Raw genomic sequence first — 24,925 nt, 5'->3', positions numbered from 1 at the left:
GCTATCTTTGCTGACTTTGTAATGCCTGTAGGCCCCAGTTAGGAATATAGGTGGCACTGATCTAAAAATGGTGATACCAATACTTAATCATTATACAGTTTTCTGTGTTCACCCTTCCTAACTGCTTGTAGGTCAGAGAACAGTCTTGCACTTGGTCACTTGGCAAGCCAATGACAGAGCCCAGACTAGAGCTGGCTCTCCTGGGTCCTGGGGCAATATCCTGCCCACTGCCCACTGCCCACAGCACATCGATTTTAAGGCAGGGTGCTTCAAAATTCATCCTGGCACACACAGATCCCTGCTATTATCAACATCATCTCTACAGAGGCGGACACTCATTTGCTGCCAGCATGTGAAAATGCGGCTTAAAATATCTGTGACTGAAAGTATTGTACTTAACAGATTAGACCAAATTAACCCTTGTTGATGCTGAATGGAAATCTGATGGTCCTTTGATCTTCAAACTGTGGATACATATGAAATTCTCAATCAGCCTTTCTCACGGATGCTCTTGTGGTTCTTGATTTTGCTTTTCCTACTCAGAAAGAAACCCGAGACTGGTGAGGGCTTGAGAGTCTTTGGGTGCTGCTCAGTATGGTGATATTTGAATAATGGTCCAAGAAGAAATTTCTAGCTGCCAGTAAAGGATTAGTTAATTTAATTAAGCTTTGCACAAGGGCCTCTAATCATGTACCTTGAATAACTCACCTAAAGGAGATACAGCTTTTCAGAAACCATAGGTAAAAGACAGCTTTGAGGTTAAGAGTGTACTGAAGACTCTGCTTTCTGTGAACTTAGGCTGTCATGGAAACTTGGTCTTGACAAGATTTTGATTTGAAACTGAAGTACCGACTCGCAAAGAATAACTCAAAAATCTTTTGAAGAGAAAAATCATGTCCAACTGATGTCTGTTTAATTATGAATAATGATAAACATAATGAATTGTTCACTTAGACCTCCATGCAACAAGCACACAGGTGTAGTTTTCCAGATTTTCCTTTGAGGAGGGCTTGCCCAGCAAGCTGCTCATACCACTGGAATGGCATCCTTCCCAGCAACAAGGTTGTGGAGTGGGTGCACATCAAACCCTGGCAGGTGCTAAACACAGAGAAAATGGACACTGGGTTGTGTGTTAAAGACATGGCCATTGATGATGCAAGCAGAATCTTGTACAAGATCTGCTGAATCACTGCTAAAATGTATACCTTGAAATATCTTTTTAGAGAAAAGCATACAAAGCAGCATCCTAGGAATCGCGCCTTTTGGGGCCTTTATTAATATTTTTTATCTTTGCTTGACATTGAATATGTTTTGCTTCCTAACAGCATTTAAAATGACTACAGAAAGGTGTTTGTTTTCCCAGCTTGCCATCTGTTTCCCAGCTTGCTTTGCCTGTTGCAAAGCACAGCAGGAGAAAGATCAGAACATGCTCAGCTCTCTTTCCTTCAGTGCAATAGCTGCAATGAAATCATGCTGGAAAAATCATTGTCTCAGTTCATTCTGGCCACTTGCAAAATTAGTATGGCTGTCCATCCTTTACAAGAACTACATTTTTTTTTATTTTGTGGTATTGATTTAGTCTCCACTTGCCCTAGAGAGTCCTTCAGCCATAGCTGGAACTTGGCTTGAATACTCACAGAAGTTCTGGAGGCTTCTGCAGCTCTGGGAACCAAACAACCTGCCATGGTGGCAAACACTGGTTTTCCTTTTGCAGACTTAAGGGCTGAGGGTGTCAAAGGACCTGAAGAGGCACACACCTCCTCTGGTGTCCATCATCAACAACATGATGACGTCACCCTTGATCAGGCTCAGCTCTGAGTAGCGGGAGCCCTGCATTGTTCAGCTCTCCTTTCCATAAACGTTTCCTTAAAACACATTAAAAAAGCTGAAAGCAGTTATGTTAGCCCAGTTGATGGTCTGATTAAAGTGGCTGGCTCATGTCTCACAGGTTAGACAGGGAGGTAACTATACTTTTCCAAATCCCAAGGATTAGTGTTTTAGCCATGGAAGCCTGTTATCCCAAAAATAAAGTTCTTCTGTGAAGAAAGCAGCACACATAGACCAGAAAAATTACCTGCCTCATAGTGGAGCTTTTCAAAACCCTTGAAGACAATGAAGACAAGCAGTGATTGGAATGAAGTTTATTTTCCAAATGTGTTTCCACTGGCTTGCTAATTATATCCCTCCTTGTGCAGTCATGTAGGCTACATATCATTCCATTAACTGTGCAAGTTAAATGAAGGAGAGTAAATGATGGCAATCCTAATAGTACAAAAGCTTTGATAGGGAAATTGCTAGGAAAGAACAACGTTGACAAAAGATGGCAACAGAATCTTTTTAGTTATATGCAGCAAGATCTAAATGTTTATATGCACAAAGAACACTGATTTGTGTTAAAACCAGAAGAGAATTCAGTATTAGCATTTCTTGTAGTTTTGCCGTGAATATACTAGTATTCATAGGTCTTCTTAAATTCTGAAACTCTGTGATTATTCCAGAACCTCATCTACTTCTTAAGAATAAACTCCTCATATTCAGAGTTGCAGAGAAAGCATTAGAAATACTATCAAATGCCCCTAGATCTTTGATAGCCTCAGAAAAGAATGAACTCAGATGGCATTGAGACTCAAGAATGCATGATTTTTTTTCTGAGAAAGTCCCAAGTGTACCTTAATATTATTGCTTTAAGCCAACCTCACCCTTTTCTCAAACTTCCTCCATTATTTTCAACAGCTGTATTTAGAAACTGTGAAACGACTCCCTCTGTTGGGTGAACATCCATGCTCTCCCTTTGTGGGCTCTACTTGATGGTCCAGGTAAGATCTTCATGGGTCTTTTAAGAGGTCCAGTTCTACAAGTGCATGAACAAGAAGGGAAGGACAGCAGGACTGGATCTCTGGAGGGAAACAGTTCTAAGGATTTCATGCCCATGTTGTATAATTTTGGGGATCTTTTCTTTAGTCCAGTCTGGTCCCATGGTCTGAACAACCATTAGAGTCTGGGGCACTGCTAACACACTTCTTCCAGTTTCAATACCTATCAACTAAACCAGTTTGTGCTCCAAAATTGCTCTGATGTGTGAAGCAAAGCGTGGTCAGCTGGGGTGTTTTGATGATCCTCTTTGAAAATGCTCTACTGGTCTCAAATAATATGTTTATTCAGATACATCCTCCATTCCTCTGCAGAAAAGTAGTCCATTGCCAGTCCTGCAGCTCACTTGCCCAATGAATGAAGCTACTATAGCAGAGTGCTATGGCTGCCATTAGAAGTCAGCAACCACTTATTTACTGCTGGGAGAAATAGCAGGGTTAAGGAAAGCACTGCTAAACCCTTCCTGTCTGTTCTCATCTGTTATCCAATAGCTATAAGGAATTTTTTACAGTTTACACTGTAAAATGAAAATCTGTCCTGACTGACAGGCCACGGGCAATTTGGGTCACATTTTGTTCCTTGGCAAAGCACAGCTCAGACAGATTGCTGTGTCACAGCAGAGACCATTATTCATAAGCAAGACTATTTTTAACACATGAACAGTGAGAGAAAAGTGTAAATGTTACTTATAATTAACATCTGATGAAAGCAAATGTGTTGATTCTTTTTGCCTTACTGAATCCAGTCCACATATAAGAAATGTATTTTATACATACATTAATATGCATAGATATTAACCACATACATTAATATATACACATTACATATATTAATGTATAATGTTACTGTATTTTGACATTTCAAGTACCACTTGCCAACTATTTCTTGAAGTTCTGCACACCTGGAAGGAAAAGGAAGCTGGCACATTGCTCATAGTCAGAATGTGCAACCCATAACACAGCTCAGCCCCGTGCTCCCTTGCCAGGAACCTATGCAACAGTTGCCTTTCTGAGACTGAACTGAAATCCTGCTTAGTTTTCTCCTCTGGAAGAGATTGAAGCATTAAGATGTATGATGAAGCATGAAACACAGGTAGAGAAGACCTACCACACCTGTCCTTCGTATGGATTTCTGATGGATGTTATTGACAATGTGCTTTGTTACAAATGTCATTTTGTTAATGCTCCCTCTGGGGTACTAGAGCTTTTGGTTTGTCAAGACAATGTTTTAAGTCATGTAATTTTGTGAATACCAACAGCCACACTCTGTTGGCCAGTAATTAAAAAAATTTTTTTTTACTAATCCATATTAGTAATGTGCTACATCCTTTTCTGCCAGACAAGATGACATAATATAATCCCAACTGTGTTCTTTCCCCATAGGTGGTGAGGTATTTGAAGAAAGTTACATGATGAGTACTGCTAAAGTGGTGGGCTAGTACTGGGACAAGCACATGGGACTGGGAGAATTAAAACTCAAGATGGGGCAACCGTAATACGGAGTCTAGGTATCAATTAGTTTTTGGCATGTCTGAGCTCTATCAGCCTGGGATTCACTTTAATTAATGCTGGCCATTATTTAAAACCGCTACTTTGCAGAAATAATGAAAGCTTACTTTTTAGTCAAGGGAGAGCTCTACCAGAGAATGATGGTTCCATTCAGATGTCTTAAGTTAAATGAATTAGGTTGTCTTAGGACCAGCAAATCTATCTTCACTGTCAGGAAGCCTAAGGATGTTTATAGACTTATGGAGTCACCAGTGATGGAGGGAATGAAAGCAAAAAGCCCCTGCAGTAAATATATCTTATCCATCCCTTATGCTCAGCCACGAGTGACATCTCATTTTGGTGGTTCACATCAGTGGGACTTATTTTGTTACTCTCTGAATGCAAAACACTGCTCACCAGAGCATGAGGTTGAGCCCATCTCACAACCAATGCATATGTGTGCTCTTCCAGTTTCCCCAACAAAAATGAAGTTGCTTTATAGCTTAGAGACTCTTCAATGCCCTACAGTGCTCACCTGCTTCACTGTAGGGAAAGGTGGCACAGGGCTCCCACTCACCTGGGGCCATTCTTTGGTGGCCAAGTCTTTAAAATTGCACTCTTAATATACTGCAATGCAGTTTAAGACAGAGATGAGAACAGAGTTTTGGGCATGTCCCCTGTCCCTGAATTTTTTGCTATTTTTATATCTAGGCGATAGAGTAAGCAGGTACTATGAAAAAGTAACAAGAAACAGAAAACACAGAAAAAAAGGAGTGATCGGTGAGTTTCCTCTGTCAACCGTGACTCTAGAATTTCCTACAATATGCCCAGAAAACAAGAAAGGAAGAACTTGGGACAGCTCTAATCTGCTTTTGTGGGAACTGGGAGTTTGAAAAAATAGTGTTAGGCATTAATTTCTGCAACCCTCATGAATGTTCCTGGAAGAAGTATCATCAATTTTATTCTCTCCAACATGAGACTCTTTTAACAAAAGTCTTAAAATGGTTTGAGATGGAATCAAGCATTAGTGTCACCCATAAAAGCACAGAGTGGCCGTGAAATCAGGGATCACTGTAGCATCAGTTCTTCAAAATACACCAAAAAACCAATACAAGCAACAGATCTGACCTTCAGCTTCTTATTAAGACTGTGTCAGATTGTCCCAATGAACCCTCTCCTCGAGTGCAAGGCCTTGCATACCACTTCCACAGCATAATTCAGGTGACAGCACAGGATCTGGCTGGAAAACCAAACCCATGGAACACACAAGAACCTGTATGCTTATGGAAAGACTGTCCTGTGATGGTGTCCTGGGTTGCAGTGTATTCTATTACCATCCTCAGGAGCTGTTGAAATCAGGTGGGGCAGTGTTTCCTTGCCTCCTCCCCCCAGACTATCTTGCTGTTAATGGCCCATCATTGTCCTGCTGCATGACTCAGAGATAACTCCCTCCAGACTATCTTCTGTTAATGAGCCTCATCAACACTTGGCCTCATGACTCATTACCCCATTGTGAGATGCTCCACCCAGAGGGAGGAACCAAGCATCCCATCGTGGATATAAGCTGGGATTCTGAACATCAGAGACAACCCTTCCCACTGTATTTCCAGAGGACAGGAGCTACACAGCCACCACTGGACTTTCTGAGGAAGAGCAGACTGTTTTACTACAGGATCACTGCTTCAGAGGACTGCAGCCACCATTCTACCAGACTGCTACCACCACCCTGATTAACAGGGACTCAGGTTGTATCTTGACTGTCAGTTTGAAACAGTGTTTTCTTTTTTTTTCCTTTTCTTTAATTTCCATTAAATTGTTATTCTGACTTGGTGTCTCCCACTGGTTTGTTTTCAAACTAGTACAAGTGGTTTTCTTGAACCTATAGTGCAGAGATACAAATGCACACAAACATGCAGATTGGAGAGTGGCACAAGTCTCACTAAAAATTGCCCCTAATTTTACAACCTAATCTATCACTGATTATGACTATGGCTTTTTGGACTAATTCAGGTACCATGTCTGTGGTTTTACTTACTGTGTGTGGTTAGAGTCAAATGTCTTTGTTCACTTTATGATGCCAGAATGTTCAGATGTAAAGTTACTATTTTGTATTATTTTGATGTATGTAATTTTCACCACTGAAACAATGAGAAGACCCATTTACTGAACCCTGAATATTACAGTCATCTGTGACATGAGTTAATGGGACTTCTTTGTTGAGCTGCTGCAAACCCATTTCCAAAATGAGATTTTGATGTGAGGGGTCTTTTGAATTTGAGAAAACAACAACTTTGTCATGGTAACTCAAAACAAACACTGATGCAGATGCTTTGTCATATTGTGCTTTCTATTCGCTGAAATGAAAACACATACATTTCCTTCTAGTGTGGAACGAATACAGCAGACATGTGCCTGTTCAGAGCCTGTTGGTACACTCAGAGCCCCACAGACTCACCACACTGCTTGCTGATGGAAACAAGAGAAGACAAGACAAGAAAGCCATGGGCTAGCTCCTCCTTCTTCAGCTCTGCAGAAATTGGTCTGCAGCAGTGGCAGAGCCAGATGCTGCACTCTCTTCTGAGCCACCCCTTTGCAGAGCCCATGCATTATGCTGGCATGAAGCCCTTGGCTGTTAAGCTCCAAAAGTCCTCTGGGACTAAGGGGAAGGCAAAGGAGCCAGTACTAATACAGAGGACTGTGGCCCTCCTGAAATTCACTTGTACTTAAGAGAACTTCAACCCAGGTGAAAACAAAAATTCCAGAGAATTTTTTTCCACAATGGGGAAAAGAGAATCTTCTTTACAGTCTGCTTTGCCTTTACCAGGCATCCCTTCCCCATATCTCCCTCTGTACCTCCGCATCCCATCTGCCTTCCCCCAGTTTTCTTCCCACAGAGCTTACTATGTAGGAAAGGATGTAAGTTACTGAAACAGACTTTGAAAACAGTGGGGAGGATGAAGAGTGAAGAATAAACTTAAAGGCTACAGTAGTCCTAAGCTTTACTTCTGGCTGGTTAACTGAACATAACTGTCTAATTTTTGTGCAGGCAGAAGTTCAAACCCTGTTATTCAGATGATTTGGCAGGATACTGATGTTTAAGATGCTGAACTTACAGCTACCTTCATAAGAGGCCACTGGAGACATGGATAGTTTCTGATTATCACCTAAGTGTGGGAGTCATGCAAACATCAAAAGTTCTAAAATTTTTAAGGCAGCCCCACGCCAGGAACCATTCTGCTATCTGCTCTCTCCTGTACTCACTGGAAGCAAAAAAGACTGGAAACTCAGCTATGGGATGATCTGAACCAAAGTAATTTTCCTGAATGTGGACTGGATGGAAAATGCAAATAGGCTTTCAGCAAACACCAGGAGGAAAGCAGCAAGACCAGGAAGAAATAACCTTCGTTATTTGGCTCACCTTACCTGCTTGAGAACTTTTGTTGGTTTTGTTACATATCTGCACCTGGGGCAAACAGTTTCTTGTGATTGGCATTGCAGCAAGCTTAGCTCTGTCATCTCTCACAAAAAAATCTGTTTTAGCTTAGGACTCCTGTTAGAGTAGTAGTAAGGATTCTTCATGTATCATTCTGGGTCTGATTCTATCACTAATTTTCCTGTTCTCAAGAAAAACCCCTATCCCCTGATCTATCAACTTAGAGTCTTATATGAATGATTTAAGAAACAAAACCTTGAGCTCTGGAGTTTTTGAATGGGTGGATTTGCCTCCCATGACTTTGTGCTCACGGTGTGTAATGTATTTCCTTGGCGCTCCATGCCTGAAGGGTTGTGATACACCCTTTCACCAGGACACAAAGCCATTAAACTCTTTTACACTTCTGAGACAGGTTACATATAAAATGGGTTAAAAAGACAGATATTTCACTCCAAAGCTTCCATTGACATGGCTTTGAAGATCCCTCCTGGAAAGCATCACTGAACCAGGATCTCAATCTCCATGCAGGCTACAAAAGCAGTGTTTTCAGGAATCTGGATGCACATACCTGAAGGCCAGGGAAGCAGAAGGCTTTTGAGAGACTCTCTTCAACACAAACACCCTAGCCTTGCTATATGTAGGTTATCTTGTCTCAGCATTCCTGGGACTGGGGCTATGAGCCTTCCATAACATCAGCCTAGTGGAATTTGCTTCAGGACTTCCCTGCAATAGGACAAGCCCAGATTGCTGATCCTTCTCTCAGAAGTGGACATGTAGTGTTCAGGAGCTCCCTGAGCCCAGCTGTTTCCTGGGTACAAAGCTGTGGTGCTTGCCTTGGTTCTGGAGTCACTCTGGTGACTGAAGCACCAGGGAAGGACTTGTAAAGGAGCTGGAACTTCTTCAGTATCTTTCTAAGTGTGGGGTGGGGAGAACTGAACTACAGGTTGGAAGCTGCCAAGCCTGCAAGCAGCCCACTTTTTCTCAGCAGCATGCAGGCTTCAGCCACCACAGCAGCAGCGTGTCTGCAGCCTGGTGCTGAACTGAGCACTGGGGGGAAGTGAAATTTCAAGTCCTTGTGTTGAGCACTCCAACCTTCTCTGATGCCTCAAGCAGAGAACCTAGCAGAACACCTAGGACTAGGCCATCAGGGGTGGCTGCTGCCTCCCAGTATGCTCTCAAGGTCATCTCATCCTCGCATTGTGGGAGTATGCAGGGGCCCAGCTGAGATCTGTGCTGCTTTCTGTAAAAATGTGTCAAATGCAAACAACCTACGCCACAGAGCTTATGGTGTGAGAAAGAAAGGCAAGGGATGCTGCAGAAAAAATGACCCAGAGGTAAAGAAAAAAGCCTCAGGTCACAGACCTGTTCTGTAGGAAAGATTCCTGGGGAATAGAGCTCTCCTGAATTCTGTATAAGTGACACCTCTGTTGGCACAGGCTGTCTCTTTTTGAGTGCTGCAGGGAATACAGGTGCTGGCTGGTGAAACAGCCCCTTGAGGGAGGATGCAAATCAAATGTGATGAAATAGAACGGCAACGGTTTAGTCATGCAGCCTACTATGATCAAACAGCATCTTCCCAAGGTATGAATCATGCTACGGGTTCTGTTCCAGCACAGCAAGACTGGGTTACTAGAGCAGCGTGTGAGAGAGCGGGCTGCCAGTATCACTTTTATTTATCTGAATCTCACCGTCAGCCATGTGTGTTTCGAACAGTGGCATTTGTTCAGTTTTTCCTGGTGACGTCTTCAGTGGCTTCCACTGACTTAAATTTGCATCACCCTTATACCTTTATGTAGGCTTGACAAACTCTTCTGGTTGTGCATCACCTGGCCATGCATTACCCACTGACACTTGACACTGAGTGTCATTTTATTCCAAGCCCTCCATTTTTTATCCTGCTTGGAGACTAATGACACAACCTTGCATATTGCCAGTCTTCATGGCTGAAATAGGAGTTCTGCTAGTGTTTTTTTGCATCTGGACACAGCAGATCCTTTCTGGACTTGTAGCTGATCTTACATTATGAAATCCATCCCCTCATCTCTGTGCTGAGATTACAGTCAAATCGTTCATACTGAGCTTCTCCAGAAAGCATATTCTAGCAGAACTACCCACATGTTTTGAAAGCAAGTCATTGATACAGCATCAAGGAAAGGAATGGCCCAAAATTGTTTAGGAAAAGCAAGCAGTTAAGAAAGAATGGGTAAGGAATCCAACTTTTTCTGTTTCCATCATTCAGCTGTTGTGGAGTACCTTGATCAAAGGAACAGAGATAGATTGCTACAGTGAGAGCTTCCATTAACAGACAGGCTGGTCCTTGCCATTTTTCTGGCTCAGAAATGCAGATATGTGGTTTTAGCAGGACTGTAAGTCTGATATAAAAGATGACATTTTTATAACTCATATAAGGGTTGTAAACACAACCTTCATTAACCTGTGCCATTCCAAAGTACAGATACCTTTCACATCTTACAGTATTTTCAAAATTGTGCTTTGACCTGATGAAGGCCAAAATATTATTTAGTTGTAACTAGAGGCTCAGAACAGTAAGCAAAATAAATTGCAAGGTGCCTTTTATTTTCTTCTCTTTCTCTAGACAAAAAGAAAAAAAAAGAAGCACGGCCATCAGCTAAGTAGAAATTTGTGTTTGTATGATATGATATAAACGCAATTATGATTTCTTGCAGGGTTGGACTCTCAGTCTTTGCATTACAATAATTAAATGCATTCCTTGCTTGTTGAGCCATCGCACTGAGTGCAAAACCTACTGCAATTGTTTTCACACCATAAATATCAGGAGAATCCATTTAAGAGAAAATATGCTGCTGTGAAGGCTGTAGATAGTATCTTTCAAAACTAATCATTTCATATAGACTAGAAACCCCATTTTATAGGGTCTGAAAAATCAAATACATAGAAGCATTCATTACTCAGTTTATATATATTTCTATACATAAAAAAGTATATGTGTATGTATATATATATATATATATATATATACTTTATTTTTTTTAAGTTTAATGGCTGATTCTGAGCAATTCCCATGTATTTAATGTACTGAACCCAAAGCCAAATATGTGTAACTGCATCTTTCTGCTACACAATCATTCTTACTGGCTGCCATGACTACCGACTAAATGTCAAAATGCAAAAGACAATGAAAGGAGACAGTCTGGAAAATCCAATTTACTTCTGGGTTCTGAATGGAATTTAAATTTTGTGGGACATGCCAAAATAAGAATGTCTCATCAGTCTGAATAAAGGCATTTTCTTTAAAAAGTTTGCTTTCTGTACACAATTGCAAATGACACATGTAAGTAGATTACTTACAAAGGAAGAATTCCAATCCTTGCAATAATACAATGGGACACACATTATAATGGTGTTAATTAACAATAGTATCTTAAATTTGAATGCCTGAACAAAACAAGCTCCTAGTAAGTAACTTCTGAGTTTTCATATAAAACTGTTTGATATTGGAGTTTGCCTGCCGACATAACTCATAATTGTGGAAGATTTTGCTTTAAACCCAAGGAGGTGTGATAATGGAAACTGTGTTATTCTGATGCTTTATGTTGTAAGGCTTAATTCCCCTTTTTTATAACAAAGACTATAGAGATGAAAATGTTTTTATGCAATTTTAAGTCTACTCAGTGGGGTATATGTGGGAGCAAGGGGCTGTATTTAATTATGAGATATTACAAAGGACTGTATTTCTGGGTTTAGAGAAATGTAATCCCTAATTTAAGATAGTCTCCTTATTTAGGAAGCCTATCAAAGGCATGTTTATCTTTGGAGGAATCCTTTGATTCAAAAATAATGTCTTCAGGTTTTGAAGGACTTTGAAAGCACTGCACAGAGTAAGAAAAAATGACAGCAACTCCCTCATCAGCCATGTCGATACAAAGCAGATTCTGTAAAACTCATCTTTTCACTTGGTATTCTGCTAACAAGTGGGCAGCAGGATGACTACAAGAAGTATCTTTTGGCAGGTCACCAAATCTAGAAACTGGGGCTAGTGTGAAAATCTATTTTTACAGCATTGAAAGACATAGGATAATTTTCTGTTAGTCTTCTCCACAGTCCAAAAAAAGTACAAATGCCCAAGTGAGGTTTTGGATGATGGGTTCCCAAACCCATTACTGTCAGTGCTCAAGGATGAATAAGAACCAAAATAGGAATGGATACTGGAGAAGTGACTGTTTTAAAAAAATAAATAAATTTGCAGAAATAAGTTCAGCATGTGTAGGTTGGCTCCAAAAGTCTCACAAGGAAGAGTTTGGGTTTGGGGTGGGTTTTTTTTTTTTGCTATTTCTTCAATGTTTCTTTTAAATGGTCCAGGTTTGGAAGACAGAGAAAGGAAGCAGAGGCGTGCATGAATCAGCAGGAGGGGTTGGGTTCACAATCGATGGAAGGTGTTTGGTGCTGTGGAGCTGCACCTGAGGTACTGCATTCAGTCTTGGGTCCCCCAATTTAAGAGGGACATGGAGGAGCAGATGAAGGTCCAGTGGAGGGCTATCAGGAAGGTGAGGGATTATTGCGCAAAGAGGTGGCTTAAGGGACAACATATCAGGTACTCAAGATTAATGAAATGACAGAATCAAACCCTTCTGGATGACATGCATCTGACACTCTGTGGCTTTCAGATCTTTCTATGGGATCTTTACCTGAACAATCTATGCAGTTCTTACTACTAATTATCAGATTTATACATCTACTATCGTATCCTGCCATGACTTTATGCATATATGCAAACATTTGATTGCCTCCATAACAAAAATAATGACACCTCTCAACAGCATATTGCTAAAATCTATCATGGTTGGGCATAGATTATAAATATTATTGAATATGCTAACCAGATGTATAAAATTAGCAAGAAAAATAAAGGAAGATAAAGAATGACAGCCTCTTCTTGGAAACCATGCTGATGGCGCCAAGAAATTAGTAAATTATTCAGAATTGATTAAATTGGCGGAGAGGGAACATTTGCTGGTGGGATACTTTTATTACAATTGATGCTACAATAAAACTAAAACAAGAACCACTGATCGCAGCGAAGTGACCTGTGTTTTAAGTAGCTTTGCTCAGATTTGCATAATAGAAGCACTTTGATTTTTGAAGACATAAAATTAATGCATAAATGTCTACCCTGTAACAATTTATATGGACTTTCAGGAATGTGACTGCTCCCAATTAAGTCTTTCATGACCCACCTCTCTTTTTCATCTTTCTCTTCTCCTTCCCTCTTTTTTACTGTTTTTCAATTTAGTGGTATTTTTTCTATCCCAAAATATTACTGAATATGTCTAGAGTACATTTGCCCTGGCAGTCTATCTCTCTCTTTGCAGCTGTCTCTGTCTGTGTCTATTTTTTCTGCAATACTGGCCTCCACTTAGAAGAAAATCTTGATGAATTCAGAGATGCTGCTCTGCTACTAAATTAACCACATGAGGAGCTGATCCCTGCAGAGATGCTCCACTGATTGTTGGTGTAAGGGTGTTTGTCTCATTTAGAATTAAAAAAAATGATCTTGCAATAGCGAGATTTTCAGGGCACTGTGCACCAGCATCAAAAATCTGTCATGGCAATGGCAAATCAGAACTTCTTTGTTGTTCAGCCTGTCCTTTATAACAGACTTATCAAACTTCCAGAACTGGATTGTCCATCGGATTTTTAATATGTTCTAAAAGTAGCAGGAGTTAGATATATCCAAATATCAATTTGTTACAGCCTCTTCTGTCTCTTTCATTATATGATCAAGTTCTTTTTCCAGTAAAAAAAAAAAGTTCATTTTTCTGCATAATTAAATTCTCCTTTTTTTTTTAGTGTAGCTGGCTCTCACATGATTTTTTAAAATAATAAAGAAGATATTTCCTTCTAAGTTGATGCTTTGGGAGATTTAAAGGGAGAAAACCAGGTTTATCAGATGTAAATCAACATGAGTCTATCACACCCATAGTTCCACTGGTTTAGGATCTAATTCTAGCAAGATGAGTGTTCCTGGCCTTTGCACATCTTAACCATTTACACGGGAAACCACAGCCAGCCATTGCTATTTCCCATCTTGTGCTGCTTTGTTTCTTCTACTGCGTTAGAAAATACGTCCTTCCACTGAACACCACATTGTTACACTTCAGTTTGGTCTACAGTTTTCTTGGCTGCCTCTTGATGAATTTTGGAGAAGCTTTTAACTAAAAACATTTCACTATTTCTGTGAAAATGACTAGGGAAAAATACATGCATGTGGTAAACTAAACGAGTGGTTATTGCACTTCTTTGAAAGGTTCTAGTCCTTTGTGCTAGGGAATCATTCTTCATTTGAAGAATCTGTCCAGGCCTGGCCATGGAATAAGTCAGTGAAATACTGGATTTCAGCCTTCAGCCGTGTCTGAAATACACAAACCCAAGCTTTACAGCCAGTTTCTCTTAAGCCACTTTGTGCTGGATTCTGATTCCATGTGGGCTGAGAGTGATGCTGTGGACCAGAGGAGCACTGGAAATGAGAGAAAAAAACTATCCTGTGGTCTCAATTCCTCCCCTTCTGGCCTCAGAGAAGTGTGAAGGATTACAAGAATGAAGAAGTTGTGTGAAGAGATGAGAGATGAATCTGCGTTGTGGAAGTAATTGCCAAGAGCAGACAAATTAAAAAAAAAAAAAATAAATAAGGAAAGCCAAGCAGGTAAAGTCAGTCAGGGAATAGATGATCCAAACTGGGGTCCATCTCATATAATACTCTGTTTCCACCATACTTTTTCTTAATTTTGTTTTAATCTTGGAAATTCTATTTGTATAACTACATAGAAAAGTACTAAATATAATTTTGCAACCTTCATATTGTAGATTACCTGCTTGCTTATCTAAATGCCTTGATTTTGCTGCATGGGTTCAATATTTGTTCCTATTGCAATTTTTTACCCTTGACAGACCCGTGCACATCTTTGTGCAGAAACCAGGATGCCAGCAGACATGAGACCTCTTGAACAGCACTGGCAAACTGTGCAAACTGGTAATTAGAATTTTGCAGAGGACTTGAAAATACCTCTATCATGTTTAATACTGTTTTTCAGGCCCCTCACAACAAGGGGATTTACACTGTTAATCAAATGCAGTATGATTCTCTAAGTAAGGTATTTCTCTTAATGTTTCACTGCGAAAAAAGTGAATGCACTTCAAAATGGAGTAACTTGAATCATCAATGCAATTTAAGATAAATATCTTCCTGTTACTTTTCTTAAGAAGTCATTATTGATATTTTACCTGGAAAATGATGATATTTAGACTTAGAACATCATTTCCCAGCAAGAAGGTATTTGCCTTGAGAACATTATTGTTGACAAATATTAAACACTTAGGTTTTTAAATCAGGAATCAGGGCTTCATTCCTACCTACAGCATATAATATTGAAAGCTCTCTAACTTCAGTCTGGAGAGCATCAAAAAATATCTGAGCACATAGAAAAGATATTATCTTAGAAATAGCTTTTTGTATTACATCTACATAATACATTTAATAAACACCAGTACCTGGAGACAAAGAAGGTATATTCAAGTGATATAAATATGACTTGAGTGACAAGTGAGTGAGCCCTTTCCTTTCACATGAATAAAGTAAGCAAAAAATATATTAAAGCAGTTAACTGACTAATAAAATGGGTTACAGAAGTGAATTTCACTTCCAAAAATGTCTTTGAAAAATTATGGAGATTGATTCATGCATTTCTTTTAAGATTTCCTAGGTACATGCAACATTTCTTACAGCTCCATTCGGGTAACTGGATGATTTGCAGTGCAAAAATAGTAGTAAACCAAAAAATGTAGATTTTGCTACACTTCCATGTAGCAGTGTTGCTAAAAAAAAATTAGTGCATCTTTGACATGTCTGTGGTCTCCACAGTCTTTTGAAAAAGAAAAAAGAATACCCGTGATAATATTATCACTCCAGGGAGCTCTGCCAATGAAATGGCATCAAGAGTTATCCTAGTGGAAACCAGAGGAAGAAGTTGAACATGTATTTTATCAGAAATCTTAGTTCAAAAGGACAATTTGTGCTTTCAATAATTTTGAAAGCATCAAAAATAGCATCAAGATGAAAAATTACAGCTACTTAGTGACTAGTGAATATATTTAAATGTAAAAGCCTTAAGCATTAAAAGGCACTTCATCTACCTTCAGGTAGAGTGTACCTTAGCTTAGGGTAAATTCTCAGTTTGTAGAACCCTATGCCAGTCAGTAGTATAAAATACACATATTATTATTTTTTCTTTACCTGAGAAGCTCCCTAAGGATTATAAAAAAGTCCCTCAATAGCACAGAATGTTAATACAGCTTTAGTAGGTAAGTTGCTCTGTTTCCTAATCTGATCAGTATGGATTCTGGCAACTTCTGTAACATCAGAGCATGGTTACGTATTTCCATGCAGTATGGAACATAACCTCACATCCCAGCTCTGAGGTAAGTACCCAAGATTATCCCTGTCTTAATGCAGAGAAAGTCAGGTCATAAAATGATTAACCTACAAATCCAATAAAGGAACTAGGAGCCTAAAATGATGCTTAAGAAAACTCAGGTTTCTAAATCGAAAACTTGGATCCTAGAAATTCCTGCACAGATGAGGAGAGGTCATGAGAATACAGAAAAACACAATTTGTGCTCTTCAAATTGGTGTGCACTGAAGGGTGCTAGACTTTGGACAAGCAAGGATGCCTCAGACTTGAAATGTTTAATCCACTAACATTGGGAATTGCGTGTTCTTCCAGCTCACAGTCAGTCTTCTGAAGAAATCTGTGTACCCTGTTTCCTGGAAGGATTCTTCATAAACAGAGGAGCAGCCACAGTTTTCTTTTAAAATGCAGCTGAGGAGAAATGCTGCTGGCTGTCTTACTCCTGCCCTTTGGAACAACTGCCTACAGTGACATCTTTCACTGGGAAATGCCAGAGCTGGGGTCAAACTCTCAGAATGAGGAAATTCAAGCCAAAGGGTCCTAACCACCACCCAAAGAAACTCATGCTGTGTTTTCTGCTCCCACAACTGTTTCTATTTTGCCATATCATGCAAAATCTAGCGATGCTCCTGGGGTCCCCAGTTCCTAGGGGTAGGTCATCCTCCCTTCTCTGTGCACTCTTTTCCTCTCTCTAGCATGATATTCTTCCCATGGGAGAGTGGAAAGAAGACACAGCTCGGTGGTCTGGTGGTCTGTGGGGAGGGAGGACACACAGGGACAAGGGCCACAACATTCCAGCACCACACCTGGAGACCAACCACCAGCTGTTTGGCTCAGGGGCAGGAGTGCACACATTACCACCTCTTCTTCTCCAGCCACCACAATGGAAGAGACAAAACCAGGGCTTCTCTGTGGCTGTGGGTGAAGTGCCCAAGGGACAGCTGAAGTCTCACCATTCCTCTCTGCATTTTCCTCTGGGTCACTGAATTAGGAGTACATTCACTCTGGGCAGACCTTGACCACAGGCAGAGGTGCTGACCTCTCCCTGCATGCTGTGGAGGTACAGTCATGCTTGTATCTCACCACAGGTGCTTTAGAGTTTACTAACCCTATCCTCAGCCACCTCTCTAAACTAAATTACCTGCCTGGGCAAAATTGGTGAAAAACTCCTAGCGATCCTGTTTTGTGATTGTGTGTGTGAAGGATCACAACCTCTCCACACAATAACTGCTACAACAGTGACAGGTTTTGTGTATTGGAATGAATGGATAAATCGTAATTTATTTATGAACTGCTTGGATTTGACACCTATACCTTAAAAAGATTAACATTTCTAAATATATTCTTCAAAGCCTAATGTTTTCTGCAGATGCTGCACACCAGTTTAACCCCACATCCTGGCAAAAATAGCTTAAATTCACTTCATTGGTTAAATTATGTATTAGCAGACAGGAAAAAGAAAAACGTAAGTGGAAGAGAAAATGAAATAATTTCAGATCAGCTTTGTATGCTGGTATTTCTCAGACACATGATGTCGTTAGTATTCAGTTCCCAGGAGCCAGCATTTCTGCATCAGTCCATTTTTTTTTATGACTCAGGATGCAGGTCCATGTGGATTGAGGTCTCCAAAGGAATTTTTGTCTGTTTTTGAAAACGTTTGCTGAGCAACTAGAGGAATAGGTACTTTCTGCACTGCTGTCATGGGTACACAGCACCTTGCAGGACTGAGATACCTGTCCCAGGTAGAATTGCTGGCTGACATTCACTGTGGGGACCCACGCTTCCAAGTGGGATCAACAGTACTTTTAAACCCAATGAAAATCAACAACACCTCAGACTGTATCCACAGAAAAGTGTGAGGGAAGAATTGTGAATAGCAGCCATTCCCGCAAATCAGCTGCCAGTTTCTGTGTCCCCATAGGCTAAAGACCAGCTGATTGTGCTGAGGCCAGTGGCTGTACTCCATTGGCTCCAGTGAGGCAAGACTCATTTGCAAAGTTGGTTCATCTGTCATCCATTTTATGGATAAATGCTGAAGAAGACATGTTCTCTACAAGGCACCCGAGGATGGCAACAGTTTTTGTTTATAAAGGTGACTTTATGGAGAACAGACAGCGGATTTTTTGAAGGTAGTTACTGCAGAGGTAAGCAAGCACTGCTGCTTCATGATACAACATTTGCTCCTCCTCTTGGGCAGAACTACTGAGAGTGCTAGCATAAAGGCTTTTGAAGACTGATAACCTAAGCTGAAAGGCAAACTTACACTCCCTCTCACCAGCCTGCGAGAAGGCTTGCTGGAGGACTTCACTTCCAGTGGTGGTGTTGCCCACTGGTCACAGGGCCAGATGCCACCCTCAGTCCCTTATGTTCAGCTTTTTTGCTGTACTACCTTTAGCAAAGCTTTTAGTGAGTTAATTTTCCAACTATATCAATTATGTGGTGTGACACCATTTTTGGATGCCTGCTTTAGGACTCCTAAGGCTTGTTATTTTTCAGGAGTGCTGAGCATCTCTTTGTTTCTTTTGTTTGTGAACTAATAAGGTAGTTAAATTAGACCTACATGAAAATGCTGCACAGGTCAAGTATTGCCCAGACCAATCTGTCATGGGAACCTTCTGCTCCCTGTGTTTTACATTACAAAGTAATGCTGACTTCTCACTGCCAGCAATAGGGAGAATCAGTTAATATTGTATAGTCTTTGAAGGCTAAAACACTATCTAAATATACTGCTGGATATGAGTGCCCCATCTCTCCTTTGTCATGTTGTTTTGGTTTTTTTCAGATTAATGCTATTAATTTGAAAATGGAGAATTATTTTCTAACGAAATTAATTCAAATGTCACCTGAGATAAATCTAACCGTAAGGGTAGATTACACAGTATATATAATAAAAAAAATAGGTGTGCAAAAGCTGATCTGGAGAAATGTACTATTGTAGTACAAATACCAATTCAAAAAAAGAAAAAAATTCCAGGCTTAAATAATCAATTAAAGAAAATTCAAATTCTCAAAATCAGTGTGAATTAATTACAGGAATACATTATTAAACAGGGAAGTTTTTAGTCTAACTAGAACTTATATTGGGACAAAGAGGTGATGGTAATGGAGGTGGAGGTGAGAGAACATTTTGGAAGTGTTCAAGATGCTGAATTTTATTTTTATTTCCTCAGTATGTTATGGGATATCTTCCATAAGAAAATGGAACAGATGACATTCCATCCTCCTGCCTGTACACCTCACAGGGTAAGTAAGAACTGCTATGAGGCAATATAATTCCTTAGCCATATGGACTGTTTTTAAAATTATTCCTGCCTTAATAGCAGGAAGAGTAATCTAGTCTTTCAAAATCAGGAAAAGAATGTGAATAGGTGTTAACCTCAGTTCTTTAGCGAATTTTACTTACCAACATTTTTATATTAGCTCAGTAATAAAAGTTTTCAGAAAAAAAATAAACTAACGGAAATGTTATCACTTCAGTTTCCTTATCATATCAAAATGATATCAGGAAAAGGTTTTTTCACCCACTGGGTGTTTGGGCACTGGAACAGGTGCTCCAGGGCAGTGGTCACAGCACCAAGCCTGACAGAGTTCAATAAGTGTTTGGACAATACTCTCAGGCACATGGTGTGACTCTTGGGGATGTTCTGTGCAGGGCCAGGAGTTGGACTCAATGATCCTTGTGGGTCCCTTCCAACTCAGCACAGTCTGTGATTTCTTCTCCTAGTGAAAGAATTTGGAATAGTCGTATCTCAGTCAAATCACATTTCTGCTAACATTATGATACAATAAATTTGTTTCGGATTCTTGCCTATGTCCATTCTTCTCTTAAAGTAATTTCCTATTTACAGATATGTAATTTTCTGACAGTTGGAAATAATTCAGAGCTGACGTGTGTTCATTTATTTATAAAAGGAGAAGGTTAAAACCTTCAGCTAAAAACTGAAGACTGTGGAAGGAAGTGTGCTCAGTCCAAATTCAGCCTGGCATTTAGCCATATGTTCTTTAACTTGATGCTTGTCATTGCCATTAATATTCAGATAGCCACTCATGAGCAATTGTTGATCAAACAATTGTTTAAGTGTAGTGGCAGATCAGAAGAATTCTTACCCCTTTGCAGTAAAAAAAGCCTACTTATTAAAAGAATTGAACCAGTTAACAACCATACACTTATTTATGACTTCATACGAATGTTACACACCAGATAAAACAATAATGTAGTACTCAGTTAATAGAAAAACTTAGCAGTGGCCTTGTATCCATCAAGCTAAGTATCGAGGTCTGAGCTTGTAACTGAAATGCAAATGACAAAGTAGAAGAGCAACTCTGAAGCACTTTTACAATGGTTTAATCCATTTTACTGAGATATGTGAAAGAGGGAGCATGGGCCTGCCTGAATTCCTGTATCCTCATAATCCTTACAGTGTTCCTGACTATCTCAAAAGGAGTTGACATTAAAATACTTCCTTAATACACTATTAACACATACCCCATGTATTTCTGTTAAACAGCTTCCTATAAAATAAATTGGAACCATAATTGGGACTGAGATCTTCTGTATGATGGTTATCTGAAGATGTTCAAATAATAAATATTCCTTAAATAAAACACCACAATGAAACAATGACATAATGGTTTCAAACACTTTTTTAGTTCCAGTGGCATCACAGACTGCTTCACCCTCACATTGCCATCCATGGACCTTACACTAAGTAAGTTTATCAAACCAGGTATGTGGCCTGATTGGTCTGTAGTGACCCTACCTGCAAAGGCACTGATTTATGTAACACACATCCAATTTGCTTGGGAACTTAAGGTATGAAGGAGTCCCTGTATCCAATACAAAATTCATGTGGGAGATGGTGTCAGGGGAAGGATGAAGTTTAAAAGCCCCCATAATTTCTGTACAGTCGTGTTACATGGAATTTCAAAAAAGACACACTCAAAAAAAAAAAACCCAACTAAACAAAGATGGTTATGTGACATGCATAATTCATATACTATGTAAACTAAACAGAAAGGAAAATCTCAGGGGCATTCAGAGCGTAATGATCTCCAGAACTTCTTGCAGCTGTTGAAATTCCTATGTAAGTAAAAGAACCTTTCCTTGAAAACCTTTTATTTTACACAGTCTCACAGAAAATGAGGCTTAATTTTGCTTTCTGTGGCAGAATACAAACACAGGCTTGTTCAAGATATTTAGCATCTGCCTACCCTGAGTTATGTGAACAGTTCTGTCCAAAGCCAGTAGGACTATTCTCATGCTCAGACACCTGATTAAGTGCCTTGCTGGACCAGGGCCAGAAATATAATAGTGGGCTGGGTTAAGCTGATTAGAAATGTTTTGCTGGCTCCAGTGGTAGCAGGACCTAGCCTTTATTGCTACTTTGCAAAATATGGTGCTCAACAGGGGAAAAAATCGGCACTCTGTAGTTCTTTCAGTGTTCTACTGGGTAAAGTTTGAGCATAGAACAAATGTAGCTCATTTAGCCCTAGCTGGAAATTACTGAGAATGCATCTAGTTTTCCACATGAAAATAAAATTTGTTGCCTTGTAGTAACTCTTGAAATAAGGTGGTTTATTCTAATAGCTGCTTAGATCCAAATTTTGTCTATTAATAACTATAACAAGGAAGATACAGTTTAAAGAAATTATGAGAATACTTTAAGCTTTGTCAGTTTAAAGATGGAAGATGCTTTTAATAAAGTAACTTTAATTTTTTAATTGAATGTTGTTGTAATTAGTATTTTTTGAAACTTGATCTAGGTAGCTACACAGCCTTTTATTGCTGGTATAGGTGGCTCATTAACCAGGGATTAACAGACAAACCGGCGTCACACAGTCCCTCCGTCTCTGGGTACATCTAATGATTCCTGGCATCACTCCTGCTGCAGAAATCTTTATACTTGTGTGCTGCGAGATCATTAACACCAGGCTGAAGAGCCCTTCCTTCCCTTGCGACAGAATTCCTAACAGGCCTTCTGCAGGGATAAGTCCCCGACCGACTACAAATTATCAATACTGATTACAGGATTGCTGCAGTGGGGAGGGGACGGCGTGCTCGGCACTGCAGGGCTGGCCAGGCTCCCACAGCCCTCACTTCCCTCCTCTATTTGCATCTACAGCTGTCTCATTCCTTGTTCCCAAGGGTGCCACAGCCAGGCTAGAATGCTTTCAATCCACACCAATTGTTCCTTGGGAGCGGAACATAAGCAGTCAGATAAATGCATTGGTGTAATGCATCGGTTTCAGCCGGTGCCAGGAGGGTTTGGTGTAACTTCGTGCAATGTGATCAAGAGTGGTAACAAGAACCTGCACAAATGGAAATTTGAACGGGATTTGCTTCTTGGGGAGGACAGTTAATTGTGTTGGGAGTGCTTCAACCTTATTTGTGGGATCTGCGTGTGTACGACAGTAATGGTGAATGATTGTGAAAACTTGAATTTGAATGCGTCAAACGCAGGTCCAGCCTCATTCCTCTTCAAAAAACCAAAAAACCAACAAAAACCAACCCCAAGGAGCGTTAGGGTCTGCACGCTTTCAGCAGCCCGACCCCACGACTGTTCTCCCTCTCCTTCTTCCACATCCTCACTGGGATTTTTTCACCCACCCTCCCCAGCAGCCTCCCTCGAACAAAGGGGCCAGTGCCGGGCTACCGCCCTCCGCTCCTGCCAGGACCAGCAGGACCAACAGGGACGCGACGGGACGGGCTCCGCAAGACCCGGGAGTCCCCCGGGGCCGGGCTGGCGGGGAGGGCGGAGGAGCCGCGCCCCGCCCGGCCGCTCCCGGGCCCGGCGGGGTGGGCTGGGGGCGGCGCGCCGCGGCGGCAGGGCGCGGCTCCTGCGGGGGAGGGGGAGATGCTCTCCCTGCCGCTGGAAAACGCAAGGTAACAACAGCCCCGGCAGCTGCCCCCCGGGAGAGAGAGCGGGGCGGGCACTGCTAGCGCACACCAGCTCTCCGTGATGCAGTGACCTACTTCAGCCGGCCCCCCGGCCCCCCCGGCAGACTGCAGGTGCGGGCAGCGCCGGGGCAACGCCGAGCGCAGGCTCCTTCTCGCCCCCTCCCGCAGCCCCGCGCCGTGCCGGGCTGGGCTGGGCGCGGCCGGCCGCAGTGCGCGCCTGGCAGGGTCCGCCCCGCCGCAGCCCCCCCCGCCCGGCACCGCGGAGCCCCCGCCGGCCCGGCCGGCCCCGCCCGCAGCCCCCCGAGCCGCGCCGTGCCCCTTTCGGGCGGCGGTGCCTCTCCCCGCTGCCTCTTTTCTTCTCCCCACGCGGTTTCAGAGGCAGAGGGGAGCGCTGACTCCAGCCGGCGGGGACGGGTGGAGGCACACTGACAACAGGGATAACTTTACCGTTCGTTTTTGTTTTAATTTTCTTTCTTTCTTTTATATGTATATATCTATACACACACATCTATATATAAAAATATATCTATATATCTATATATAATAATATCTATTCATCTTTAAAATAATGAAAACCGTTTCAAAATTATGCCGTGCTCATGTGCCGACCTCACCCACCGGTATATAATTAATCCGATCTCTGGTTACGATGCTAAAACAGCCCCGCGTCCCACCCACCCTGCTTTTTTTCCTCTGATCAATTAAATTAAAAATATGTTCAGTGTTCTCGATTTTTTTTTTTTCCCTAAACTTTTGGGATAGCGAGAAGAACACACAGTGTAGGTAGCAGACCTAGGAGAGAGCAGTCGTAGTACTGGCTGAAGGAAAAGAGAGGCGTTTTCTTACCCATTGCTGTTTTAGCCATGCTGGGATCTGCAGCTCTCAGAGGCGGTGAAGGCAAAGGGGTCCAGCTACAGCAGTGGAGAGAGAGAGAGAGAAGACTGAATAAGGCACTGAGTCAGCAGAGTGGGGCTGTGCAAGAGAAGGAGCAAGAGGCAGGAGCCCATGAATAATTATCACTCCTCTACCCAAGCAGATTGGCTCGAGAGGTCCCCTGACATGACTCCTGCAGAGCCAGAATCTCCGGGCATTAAATATTGATCCACCAATGGTGCTGGAGTACAAAGTGCCAGAATGCAGTTTGAAATGGAAATCAGTCCTTGGATGCTTCTCCCCCCTCGGTCTGGCGTTAATAGTACATTCCATGTCAAATGTTTTATGTCTTACATGAAAAAAGCCTATTGGTGTTGAAGGCTCTGCTGTTGCTACCTGTAAAACATGCACAAACTCATTTTAATGTATTTCATTCCAAAGATACAACAAGAAGAGGGACCATTGCAAGGGATTTCCTAGACCATTTCAGTAAAACAGCTGTTCAGATTATTTTTGCCTCCTGCAAGGGTACACAGATATCCTATACAATTGTTTTATACTGAATATTTCTGTATTTTAATACCTGTTTTAGTGTCCCCAGACCTAACCTTGGTCTTGCAGAACTTTTCTTAACCTTGGGAAACGGCACCTGGACCTGCTTACGCTCTCAAAGGGCTCTGGAAATCCCAGACCAGGATAAATTTGGACAGAAGTCAGTAAATACTTCCCTGATGCACTATGGTAAGAGCCACTGGGAAGATGAGAGCTTGATTTCCTTGATAAAGTGTGAAGAATGAGATCTGATGTGGGCATTACATGAAAAGGGATGGACACGTTCTAAGGATTCCCTCCACTAATTTCAAGGATTCTCTATCCCTGGCAAGAGGAAAGCCAGTGCCATAACTGGCAGCCACTAAAC

At 41.3% G+C, this 24,925-nt stretch overlaps 1 protein-coding gene across 1 annotated transcript in view; it reads right to left on the bottom strand.

Moving 5' to 3' along the window:
- The window catches only part of STMN2 (stathmin 2), a 39,467-nt gene extending 15,259 nt beyond the window's left edge, over positions 1-24,208 (bottom strand). The window contains exon 1 of the mRNA XM_048286946.1: positions 23,980-24,208. Coding sequence (XP_048142903.1) covers positions 23,980-23,998 — 19 coding nt within the window. The 5' untranslated portion in view covers positions 23,999-24,208. The remainder of the gene's footprint in view (positions 1-23,979) is intronic.
- Between the last annotated feature and the right edge of the window lie 717 nt (positions 24,209-24,925).

The sequence above is a fragment of the Corvus hawaiiensis genome, chromosome 26, assembly GCF_020740725.1.
Source record: "Corvus hawaiiensis isolate bCorHaw1 chromosome 26, bCorHaw1.pri.cur, whole genome shotgun sequence".
Lineage (NCBI taxonomy): Eukaryota > Metazoa > Chordata > Aves > Passeriformes > Corvidae > Corvus > Corvus hawaiiensis.
This window is presented reverse-complemented; position numbering and strand designations above follow the sequence as displayed.